The following is a 12384-nucleotide window of genomic DNA, read 5'->3' as shown; positions in this document are numbered from 1 at the left end:
GTACACAAAACAGTATATTACTATAATTACAATATACACAGTATCTGGTTTACAGCTGTAATGTACATAACTATTTCATAGGAAGAATATTACATGTTACAATTTACACACACATGTAAGGTGTGACAACAATATAGGATAGAAGTATATATTTTTATATGTATCATTTTGTGGACAAGAGACAAGAATTACAATTTTCTATACAAAATTATACACTTTAGCTACAAATATTACTTCAATAAGGAAATGTATACATATATATATATTTATATATATATGTGTGTGTGTGTTAAGTATTACATTATGTTTAATCACTGACACAATTAATGTTATAACTTGTTAATTGCATATCCTGTAATGTCTAAATATAACACAGATCGAGTAATTATTTTACATATTAAATATCGTGCACTATCTAGACAATAAATTTAATAAACAATGACGTCACATTACATACTCGAATCATTACTTACACATCCTTCATGACATAGCGCAAAGTATGAAAATAGAGACAAAAGTTATTTATAGTGTTGCATTTATGACACACCCTATACATAAATTTGAAAATGAAATGATATAACACTGAAGGAAAATTTGGGGCTCAAAATTTCCCAAAAGTGTTAGCACTTCTGTGAGTACACACATAACTTCTCACTCGCAGATAGACATTAAGTTACATATGACAGTTACGATGTAATGTAATTTACACTTTATACTATTTAGAATTCATGTAAGCATAATTTCTTAATTCTGCTGAAGACACTCACTTCTATATGAATTTCATTCTTGTTCATATGAAGTATCCACATACACAATGAGTTAAAATAAATTATTTACTAAATATCAGAATTTATCTGAACAGCTAATGTGAAACCCAGATGGAACTTCCATTACAAAAGTTTCTTTATTGTCGACAGAAAAGATCAAAATAGATATCCAAATATAACAGACTAGTAAACAACATGATAACTTACTGTGCGCTTGTAAATTGTTTATCAGGATGGGTAAAGAAATTCCAGTTGCTGCATATTAACATTTTTTTGCGATAAGTTTGATGCTTTGAAATATTTTTCAGATTTTAGCTGACACAAGTAATCTGAAACACTATCTAAATCAAAACAAGCTGAAGAAATCAATGTAATTAGTGAAATTTCTTCACAGTCATACTTGGGAGAAAATTAGTGTTTTCACAGGTATAAATCGAACTTTTTATTTGATATTGAGTAACTATTTACTAACAGTACACAACAAGTATATATTTAAATAATTTGTAACATGTTGCACCTCAAATTTAGAATTTAAAAGTACATCCAGTTGGATGTTCTTCTATTACACGAAAGACATCAGTATGACTCAGTCATTTGAAAATTGCTATACCTGTACATACAATGTCATTCATTCATAACAGTAATGACTAAATGCATCATATAACTAGCACCATCCTTCGTTGCAGTATTTACAACTAAACTGTTAACTGTGTAACTCTGACACACAAATCAGTAGATAATTAATTAAACTACCAAATTATGTCAAGTAGCTAAGAAATCAATCATGTACTTCTAATAAAATTTCAGTCTATCCTGTATTTCTAGAAGAGTAACTTTCTTCACACTGATATAAAAAAAACATGAAATGAGCCTTGCTTATCTAACAAATACTGCACTACCATTCATTTAGATAAGAATATTGTTTCGTTTGGAAACAGAATTTAAAATTTGGAATGAATGTTCATATTGTTATCAATTCTCCAAGCATAGCTTGTTATCAACTGATTTTATTTAATTATGCATAAGAAAACTTCCTTTGGTTTCTTGTGAAGAAATTCCCTAATGAAGTACTGTGAGATAACATAAATAAAAATAAAAATGGTTACTCATATTAGCAACAAACGGCAAGTAAGCATTATTTTCATAGAATGAAAGTCATGATAATGTATAAAAGGATGAGTATGGAGTAAATGATACGATACCGAAAAGAAACTGAGACAACAGGTAATTTTTGCCAAGAAATATCGAAACGTCGTTTTGGAAGAGAGATAACTAGCATCCTTTAAGTCCCCCATTACGTCGTTTTAAGGCAACAACAAGTATTCAGTCAAAACATTTACACACTGGACGTAGTACAAAAGATACATTCACTTCTGTGAGTGTGTCCTCAATGATTGTACTAGCAATTGGTGGTGATAAAAGAATAAACCATCTTTCATTCTTATCGCCATAAAATGTATGCACTACATGCTATTTGAATTTAAAAATCAGGGCATTTTCAAGATTATTAAAAAAATTACAACTACTGAATTAACAATCATCCACTCTTCATACGATGATAAAGAGAAAGTTATTGGAACCCTAGATGGTCTGTTAACGAAAAGAAGAAGATTCTGATTCAGTTGGAACGTTCAATTTAAAAACATTATCCAGGAGGCTTATTTGTCTTAACTGTGTTTAAAACAATGTTTCATAATTCGTAGTGTTGTGGCGCTATAACAATGGAGAGGAACACAATGATCGCTACTCTGTTCTATGATGACATAGAGATGGTTGACGATGATGGCAGTTATCATACAGAGTATTAACATTTACATTACTTAACAAACACTTCTTTATTTATTCAGAAATATGTTGTTTTTCATCTCGTTGTCAGCCGAAAAGGTCTAAAACTTGAAGCAAAGTTAAGAGTCAGATGACAGTCACTTACAAATTAACACCTTATTGAAATACTTAATAAAAGATTTACATGGTCACTGTCTAAATAAGAGTGTATAGCAAGAACTTGCCAAACTTCATAAAAAAATATGCTCTGAATTATTTGTTGTTATTATGGCGTTATGATGTGTAGAATTCTAAACATGCAGTAGTTTCATCTTCTGCTGACAAGGTGCATGTAAATTAAGTGCGTAACTTTGACACGCTAACACGGTTTGTATGTGGCACATACACTGTTCTTTGATTGACTTTGGTTATAAGCGAGTTAACATCAGAACAAGCTGATCGCACACGTCTCGATGACACTGTGAAAAATTTCTGCTCTGTGTTTTTCAAGTTTATAGTGATTTTTGTACCTGGTTCAGTGTTTCAGATACTTGCTAGTCTTTCACTGATGTGATGTATGAAATATTGGGAAAACTGTATACAAAATATAAAACAACAAATTCTGTTTCTGCGTGTTGCCTAGCTACTGTCGTGGGGTGACTGAGGACAAATAATTTCATAGTAGTTTTTATCACTTTCATGGACAACCGAGGTAGGTGATACAACAGTAAATGAATGGAATTTTTTTCCTGTTGGTTCTATCTTACAATGAGATCACGAGGACTCGGAAAACGTTTTTTAGTGAGCTAATGGTTCCGGCTGTGGTATTTGCAGCATGAATGTTAATGTAATAGAGGAATATGTTTGTACACCATCTTTAGAATAACTTGAATAATTCTTCCAGGCGTAGTAAAACTATATAACTGAAACAAAGTTGTCCTGATTGCCAGAGCTGGCAGTGCGAAAGCAAACTCCTCGCAGGAAATTGTCGCTCAAACACGTCCAGTGTCAAGGCGATACAGGCCACATTTTAAATTTAAGTCTCCACTCACCAGTACACACGTACTCTACAGCGGCGTTTCTCTTTATATGGGGCGGGTGGCAACTTGTACGAAAACTACACCTTAGCCTAGTTATTGCTGTATGCGTGTCACGTTATAATAAAGATGGTGTTTCGCCTTGGCTTATCTTTTGTTTTGTGATCCCAAGCTTGTCTTGCGGTTCCCTCCATGCCGCTAGGAACATGAACAGCTCAGCGACTCGGACGCCGTCGCTTTTTATGCCCGGGCTGTGACTATCGGCGGCGTACAACTTGCACTTGACGTCCACCGCCGTCGCTTAGCGACGCGTGAGGGGGCCCAGTGGTGGACGCTGCAGCCGGGGCGACGACACATCACCTCCGCTGCGGATGCTGCTGCTGCTGATGTTGGTGGTGGTGCTTATCTTTTCCGGGTTTGCCCTGGGCATCGCGCCCCCGCCGGCAGCGGGCGCAAAGCCAGCAGCAAACCACAAACAAACATCATTTGAAGAGGATCCTGCGGAACGCCCTGCGGAAGTCCTTGTTGAAGATGGTGTAGATGACGGGGTTGAGCGCTGAGTTGGTGTAGCCGAGCCAGAAGGCGGTGGCGAATGCGCTGTCTGGAATATCGCAGCCGGGACACAGTGGCAGCAGGATGTACAGGAAGAAGAAGGGCAGCCAGCAGGCGATGAAGGAGCCCATGATGAGGCCCAGGATGAGCGTGGCGCGCTTCTCCTTCTTCCGGGCCAGGCGGCGCTTCTCGCGCTCGGGGTCGCGCGGCTTCTGAGGCGCAACCACCTACGGAAGACAACACAAACATAATAAACATGTGCGCACTAAGTCGTATAGAGTGCTCCTAGTTAGGGAAAAATCGTTCTTAGGCAAGTTACTGGAAAGGATAAATAACAAATTACGATGTTGGCCATACGGTTTGACTAGTGACGTAGTGAACATGCGACAAATAATTTGAACAACATGGAGATGGTGATGTTGCATTATTAACGATACTTTGAATCATGAGCAACACATATAGTTTTGATTACGAGAATTTACTGTATTTGGGGAAAAAAATAATTGGAATACGATTTAAAAAACGACGCACTAAGAAGTAATTATCGCAATGGGACAAAAATCTGTAGGTGTGACGTGCATGTACAGATAAGCGAATGATTACAATTTCACAAAAGAATGAGCTTCGCTAAGTGAGCAGTTAAATAACTCGTTGGTCCACCTCCAGCCCTTATGGAATCAGTTACTCGGCTTTGCATTGATTGATAAGAGTTATTGGATGTCCTCCTGGGAGATATTGTGCCAAATTCTGTCCAACTGGCACGTGAGCTGGTTGGAGGCCCCTGCCCATAATACTCCAATCGTTCTCAACTGGAAAGAGATCTAGGTAGGGTTTGGCAAGCGTGCAGACAAGCAGTAGAAATCTTTGGTGTGGCGTCATACGCGCGTGACTGCGTGTGAGATCGCTCTAAAAGTTTTCATCTATTTTTAGGTTGCAGATATATATTTTAACGGTTTTTGTGTTAATATTTACTATATAAGTGACTTATTAGTGGTTTCTTCATTCACCTTTGCCTTTCTCGTGTTATCACCTGATATTTGTGAGTGTTTCGTATCGAGTAACTTAACCTCTTACCCGTGTTTACATTCCGCGCTGACCAGTTGCAGCTGTAGCGGCGCATCGAAAGCTAAGTACTAATTAATTGTTTGTGTATAGTAGTTTATTTGGGAACTTTAGTAGTCTTCAACCGGTGTTCTTGGTGTTTTCCGGTGAAATGACTGCAGAAGAAATTTTTGCGAACTGCTTTCAGTTTCGTTACTGTCATTAGACGTTTGATTTTCTTTCTGTGTTAGTATTTTGTTATATTCTCATTTGTTGTTGATTAATACTGTCAATAATAGTAGTTACTTCCCTTGTAGAGCAAGTTTGTGATTATTGTAGTCAGTTTTTAACATCTTCTTATTGTAGTAGCGGAACTTAGATAAAGTTGTTTGCTTGTTTCAATAACTGTAAAATTTTACCATGAGTGAGAAGTGTGGGCTTTGCCGTATGTCCGTGAGTAGTGGATTGCGGTGTGAGACTTGTTCGAAGTATTTTCACTGGGGGGAATGCAGTGGGGAAGCCAGTGGGCATTCTGGTGAGATCCTCTCCTGGAACTGCAGGTTATGTAGCAAGAGTAAGTTGATAGAGGAGCAGGAGCGTAAGATCTGTGCCCTTCAGGTGTAGTTGAAAAACGCACAGGAGGAGCTAGATAGGGTGAGGAGGGAGAAGGGGGTTGGGGAATGGGAGCTGGCTGTTGGCAAGAGATCTGCTAGGAGAAGGAGATTTCCAGATAGTTTTACTATTGGTGTTTGTAATAGATTTGACCAACTGTCAGAGTCTAGTGGAGAGGAATCTCTAGTAGCTGTAGATGTAGGAAGTATGCGGCAGACCTCAACAGTTACGGTGGCTAGGACAGTTGCAAAGTCTAAGAGAAAGAAGAAGGTTATGCTGTTAGGTAGTTCTCATGGTAGAGGTGTAGGCCAGCAGTTGCAGGAAGTTTTGGGGAGTGAGTACCAGGTCACCAGCATTGTGAAGCCTAATGCAGGATTGGCTCAGGTGACTTTTAACATAGGGGGGTTATGTAGGGATTTTACAAAAGAGGATCAGGTAGTGATTGTGGGTGGGGCTGGTAATAGTATTGATAGGGATGGGGAGTATGACATAGATGGTGACCTGGAAAAGATAGCCACTCACACTGGCAACACGAATGTGCATTTCGTGGAACTGTTTCAGCGTCACGATCGGCCTCATCTTAATACAGCCGTCAGGCGTAATAACATGAGACTTGGGGGTGCGCTAATGACAGAAGGCATGAGTCACATTTCAGTGGTGTCGGTGGAGTCTACCAGCAGGACGGGTTTCACTAGACATGGCCTGCACCTCAACAGGTATGGAAAGGGGATGTTGGCAAAGCTTATAGGTGACAGCGTAGGTGGGGGTAGTGGGATCACTCATGGGAAAATTCCGGTAGTTGTGGGTGTTAGAGCTGTACCTTTTTTAGATTGAAGTCAGCTGACAGGTATTCCTGCTTAAGGGAAGTCTCTCTAACAAAGAAACCACTTTCGACAAAGATTAGGTATCCGATTAATGAGGAAATTAGTATATTTCATCAAAACATACAAGGCATTAGAGATAAAGTTAGTGAACTACTTATAGATGTTGACTCTGAAATTATTGGTATATCTGAACACTTCTTAAATAAGGAGATAATTCAGAGGCTTCCTTTACCAGGATACAGGTTGGCTGGCAGCTTTTCTAGGAGCTCTTTGCGGTGTGGGGGAATAGCCATGTATGTGAAAAACGGTATCCCATTTGAGTCAATTGATGTTTCAAAGTACTGCACTGAAAAGGTGTTTGAATGTTGTGCAGGTGTGGTTACATTTAGTGGAGCTAAACTTCTTACTGTTGTTATTTATAGATCCACAGACTCCGATTTCACAACGTTTTTGCTAAAGCTAGAGGAGGTTCTTGGTTCACTTTATAGGAAATACAAAAAGTTAGTTATATGTGATGACTTCAATATAAATTGTATAAGTAATTGTGCAAGGAAAAGGATGCTGGTAGACGTCCTTAATTCATATAATCTTATGGAAACCGTATTCTTTCCAACGAGAGTGCAAGGGAACAGTAGAACAACCATAGACAATATTTTTGTTCATTCGTCATTACTAGAAGGGCATTCTGTTAGCAGAATGGTGAATGGCCTTTCGGATCATGATGCACAAATTTTAAGTCTAAAAGATTTTTGTGCTGCAACGCAGGTTAAATATAGTTACCAACGTTTTAGGAAAGCTGATCCAGTTGCTGTAGAGACTTTTGTAAACCTTATCAAGGAACAAGAGTGGCAAGATGTTTATAGTGCTGATACAGTAGACGATAAATATAATGCTTTCGTCAAGACTTTTCTCGAGCTCTTTGAAAGTTGCTTTCCGTTATAACGTTCAAAACAGGGTACTAGCACAAACAGGCAGCCTGGGTGGCTGACTAAAGGTATAAGAATATCTTGTAGAACAAAGTGGCAATTATATCAAAAAGTTAGAAACACTCAAAATCTAAATGCAGCAGCCCATTACAAACAGTATTGTAAGGTGCTTAAAAATGTTATTAGGAAGGCAAAAAGTATGTGGTATGCAGATAGAATAGCTAAGTCTCAGGATAAAATTAAAACCATATGGTCAGTCGTAAAGGAAGTGGCTGGTCTGCAGAGACAGGTCGAGGGTATAGAATCAGTGCGTAGTGGGAATGTCCGTGTTACTGATAAGTCGCATATATGTACAGTATTTAATAATCACTTTCTGAATATAGCAGGTGAACTAAATAGAAACCTAGTCCCAACAGGGAATCATATAGCGCTCGTCGAAAAAAGTATTCCGAGACTGTTAGCCGAAATGCTCCTCCATGATACTGACAAGAGGGAGATTGAGTTAATAATTAAATCACTAAAGACCAAGAACTCTCATGGATATGACGGGGTATCTAGCAGAATACTGAAGTATTGTTCCATGTATGTTAGCCCAGTACTTAGCCATATCTAAAACTTTTCCTTTAGGAGTGGTCGGTTTCCTGACCGATTAAAGTACTCGGTAGTGAAGCCACTTTATAAAAAGGGAGACAGGGATAATGTTGATAATTATAGACCTATTTCTATGCCATCGGTCTTTGCTAAAGTTATCGAGAGGGTTGTATATACAAGGTTACTGCAGCATTTAAATTCACATAATTTGCTTTCAAATGTACAGTTTGGTTTTATAAATGGCTTAACAACTGAAAATGCTATAGTCTCTTTTCTCTGTGAGATTTTGGACGGATGAAATAAAAGGTTGCGAACGTTAGGTGTTTTCTTTGATTTAACGAAGGCTTTTGACTGTGTCGACCACAAAATATTACTGCAGAAGTTGGAACATTATAGAGTAAGGGGAGTAGCTTACAATTGGTTCGCCTCTTACTTTAAGAACAGAAAGCAGAGGGTAATTCTCCGCAATATTGAGAGTGATAATGATGTTCAGTCCCAATGGGGCACTGTTAAATGGGGCGTTCCCCAAGGATCGGTGCTGGGGCCACTGCTGTTTCTTATTAATATAAATGATACGCCTTCTAGTATTACAGGTGATTCAAATATATTTCTGTTTGCTGATGACACCAGCTTGATAGTGAAGGATCTTGTGTGTAATATTGAAACATTATCAAATAATGTAGTTCATGAAATAAGTTCGTGGCTTGTGGAAAATAATTTGATGCTAAATCACAGTAAGACTCAGTTTTTACAGTTTCTAACTCACAATTCAACGAGAACTGATATTTTAATCAGACAGAATGGGCATGTTATAGGCGAGACGGAACAGTTCAAGTTCCTAGGCGTACGGATAGATAGTAAGCTGTTGTGGAAAGCCCATGTTGAGGATCTTGTTCAGAAACTAAATGCCGCTTTATTTACCATTAGAACAGTATCTGAAATAAGTGACGTCTCAACACGAAAAGTAGTCTACTTCGCATATTTTCATACGCTTATGTCATATGGTATTATTTTTTGGGGTAATTCTTCTGATTCAAAAAGGGTATTTTTGGCTCAAAAACGGGCTGTTCGAGTTATGTGTGGTGTAAGTTCTAGAACCTCTTGTCGACCCCTATTCAATAGTCTGGGAATTCTGACATTGCCCTCACAGTATATATTTTCTTTAATGTCGTTTGCTGTTAGCAATATTAGCTTATTCCCAAGAGTTAGCAGCTTTCACTCAGTTAATACTAGGCAGAAATCAAATCTGCATGTGGAATGCACTTCCTTGACTCTTGTGCAGAAAGGAGAGCAGTATTCTGCTGCATCCATTTTCAATAAGCTACCACAAGAACTCAAAAATCTTAGCAGTAGCCCAAACGCTTTTAAGTCTAAACTGAAGAGTTTCCTCATGGCTCACTCCTTCTATTCTGTCGAGGGGCTCCTGGTAGAGCTAAAAAATTAAGCGAATTCCAGTGTTACATTCTTGATTTTCTTTATTTAAACTAATGACGTGTCGCCTGAATATGTTTCTTATATTTCATTTTATCTGTTTCTACAATCGTGTTATAATTTCATGTATTGACTTGTTCCATGACCATGGAGACTTCTCATTAATGTGGTCCCACGGAACAATAAATAAATAAATAAATAAATAAATAAATAAATAAATAAATAAATCCTGGCCGTGGGTTGGTGGGCATTATCTTGCTGAAATGTAAGCCGAAGATGGATTGCCGTGAAGGACAACAAAACGGGCCGTGGAATATCGTCGACGTACCTCTCTGCTTTAAGAGTGTCGCAGACGCTAACCAAACGGATTTTGCTATTTAAGAAATGGACCCTAGAACATCAGTCCTGGTTGTCGGGGCGTGTGATGGTGGGCATCAGTCAGGTTGGCATCCTGCCCCTGTCTGGGATGCCTTCATTTCTATCTTTGGCCTGGAATCTCGTTAACTGTAGTAGAATTGTCTGCAGTGATGTGTCTCACTTTCAATTGAGTCACGATGACCGGAGAACACGTGTCTGGTGCGCAGGGAGCAGAGGTAAATCAACGCATTATTGACTTGCTCAATTTTCGAAGCTCTTTCGCTAATCATTATTTTGTCTGTACATCACATCTACCGATTTTCGCCCAATTCGGATAATTCCTTCGTTGAGCGTCTTTCTTTTGTTTGAGTGTATTACGACCTATCAATATGTTTCACTAAATTAAAATACCATGTCACCTTTTTCTGCCATTGTTTGGAGACTAGTTTCAGAAACTACTGTAGGCATTTTGAGACAGTTTTCACTAACAGATACATTGATTTACAAAGCACGTTTGTCTACATAATTCGTAGTTGCAGTAATGATGACTGAGTATTTATATGGTAATTCCATGACTAAGTTACAAACTTTCAGGGATGCTGGAGAAGAGTAAACGTATCAAGACGTAAGGCACCCTGGACCGGAAAGCTTTAAACGAAAATCGCTCTGATAGATCTTACAATGGACCTCGTCCACTACAAGCTCTTTGCTTTCCATGTTTTGGGAGGCTGTATTATTTACCAAACTATTTGCTCAAAACGTACGCCCTAACCCTCACAATGCCCGAAGTGTATGTGGTTGCAATTTTTTAGGAATTGTCAGAGTAATGCCCTTAGTACTCGCAAATAATGTTGTTTTATCGGACTACTAAAGGTGTACAAAGTTTGAAGTAAAGCTGTGCCCCCAACGTCTCCCCTTGTGAAAGTTACCAGTGCGAACCCGTCGCTAGCCACACATAAGTAAGAGAAACATTTCCTAAAATGTAAACGAGTCGAGTATCGCGAAAACAAGCACTACAGCTGTGTTGGACATCATGACACACAATACGAACCCAGAAATAACCTGTCGTAAATAAATCATAGGTGGTATCGGAAAATACGCGTTGCCTATGTAGCTCAAGCGGAGACTCGCAAGAACCAACTGTGGAAAAGAAACCGAATCGAATATCGCAGTACACAGTACGAACTAAAAAATAATATTCATCGTAGAAAGAAATTGAGGTTAGTATCGAAAAATGTTTTCCAGCTACGTAGTTTAAGTTGAGATTGCCACACACACATACCGATATATGTATCAGTAGTAATTCGAAACAGCTGTCACAAAAGAATAATATATTTATTGGAAAGAAAACGAAACGAGTGTCATAAAGAAAATCTCCACCACGATAAACAGTCCGTGAGAGTTCGTAAGCTTCCACAGCCAGAGTCATCTGAATAAAATAATTCTGCGTGTTGGGCTGCTTCATTATGAAACACGAGATAAACTCAGCGGTTCCAGTCCAGCGGATGGCGTGTGTTCGCCAGCCAGCAGCACCACTTGACCCGGGTTGTGCAGCATAAACTGTGGTCACGAGAGAACTGCCGTACTGCTGTAACGCTTTGCTGCAGGAAACCACAACCCCTGCATACCAGCTGCCAATTTGCTGTTGCCTACCTATCACATACAGCACTGGCAAAATCCTGCCGATTTACTATTCCCAATCAACACCTACTAGAGTTGTCTTTCAATCACCTACCGCAACAGCGCAGGCAATAGCCTGCTGCACAACCATCCCCAAACACAGCACTTCCCTTCCAATTTTACAATGACGTTCCTGATATGTAACGTCAGTAGCCGTCAGATAACCCAAACAGACAATTTATAGAGTAAGACATACACCAGTATACGGCAGTCAATCGCCCTGAATTGGGCCGTTACAATCCAGTCAAAACATGGGAAACTCAGTTTACTCAGTTTAGTCTTTTATAATAGAGTGCCCCAACACACAAAATTATATTATTCAAACGCAGGGCAGAATGTTGTACCTTTGAAAACTTTTCAAACATTCATGTCTAGCCACCCCTGCAATAAAATATTAATACACGTGCTTATTCCACTTTTTCTTACTGCAGTCTTTTTCTGAAATTAGAAAAATTGCTCTGGAAAAGTAAGTTTTTTTTCCAAACGTTATACGCAATTCGATGGTACATCATGGTCAAGTACATAGGAATAAACATTCTACTCAAATTTGCTGTAATTGAGAAAATATTGTCGGTGTGGTATTCAATAGTCGATGTGTTACATTAGTACTCCAATACATATTAATAATGCGTAGGTGAAATGAAATTAATATAAGGTATTATGAAAACCAGTTACAAGTAAAAACATTTAGAAATAGTAGCTCATGGCACTTAATATAAATTTCCATTTTTAAGACAGTGCAAATACTTATGGCATTAAAGAAACTGAGTTCATTTGCACATATCACATGTTCCATGTTAGA

At 38.5% G+C, this 12384-nt stretch overlaps 1 protein-coding gene across 1 annotated transcript in view; it reads right to left on the bottom strand.

The window, feature by feature from the left end:
* Positions 1-299: 299 nt before the first annotated feature.
* The window catches only part of LOC126176241 (tyramine/octopamine receptor-like), a 137676-nt gene continuing 125591 nt past the window's right edge, over positions 300-12384 (bottom strand). The window contains exon 6 of the mRNA XM_049923386.1: positions 300-4347. Coding sequence (XP_049779343.1) covers positions 4051-4347 — 297 coding nt within the window. The 3' untranslated portion in view covers positions 300-4050. The remainder of the gene's footprint in view (positions 4348-12384) is intronic.

This window comes from Schistocerca cancellata, chromosome 3 (assembly GCF_023864275.1).
Source record: "Schistocerca cancellata isolate TAMUIC-IGC-003103 chromosome 3, iqSchCanc2.1, whole genome shotgun sequence".
Taxonomy (NCBI): Eukaryota; Metazoa; Arthropoda; class Insecta; order Orthoptera; family Acrididae; genus Schistocerca; species Schistocerca cancellata.
This window is presented reverse-complemented; position numbering and strand designations above follow the sequence as displayed.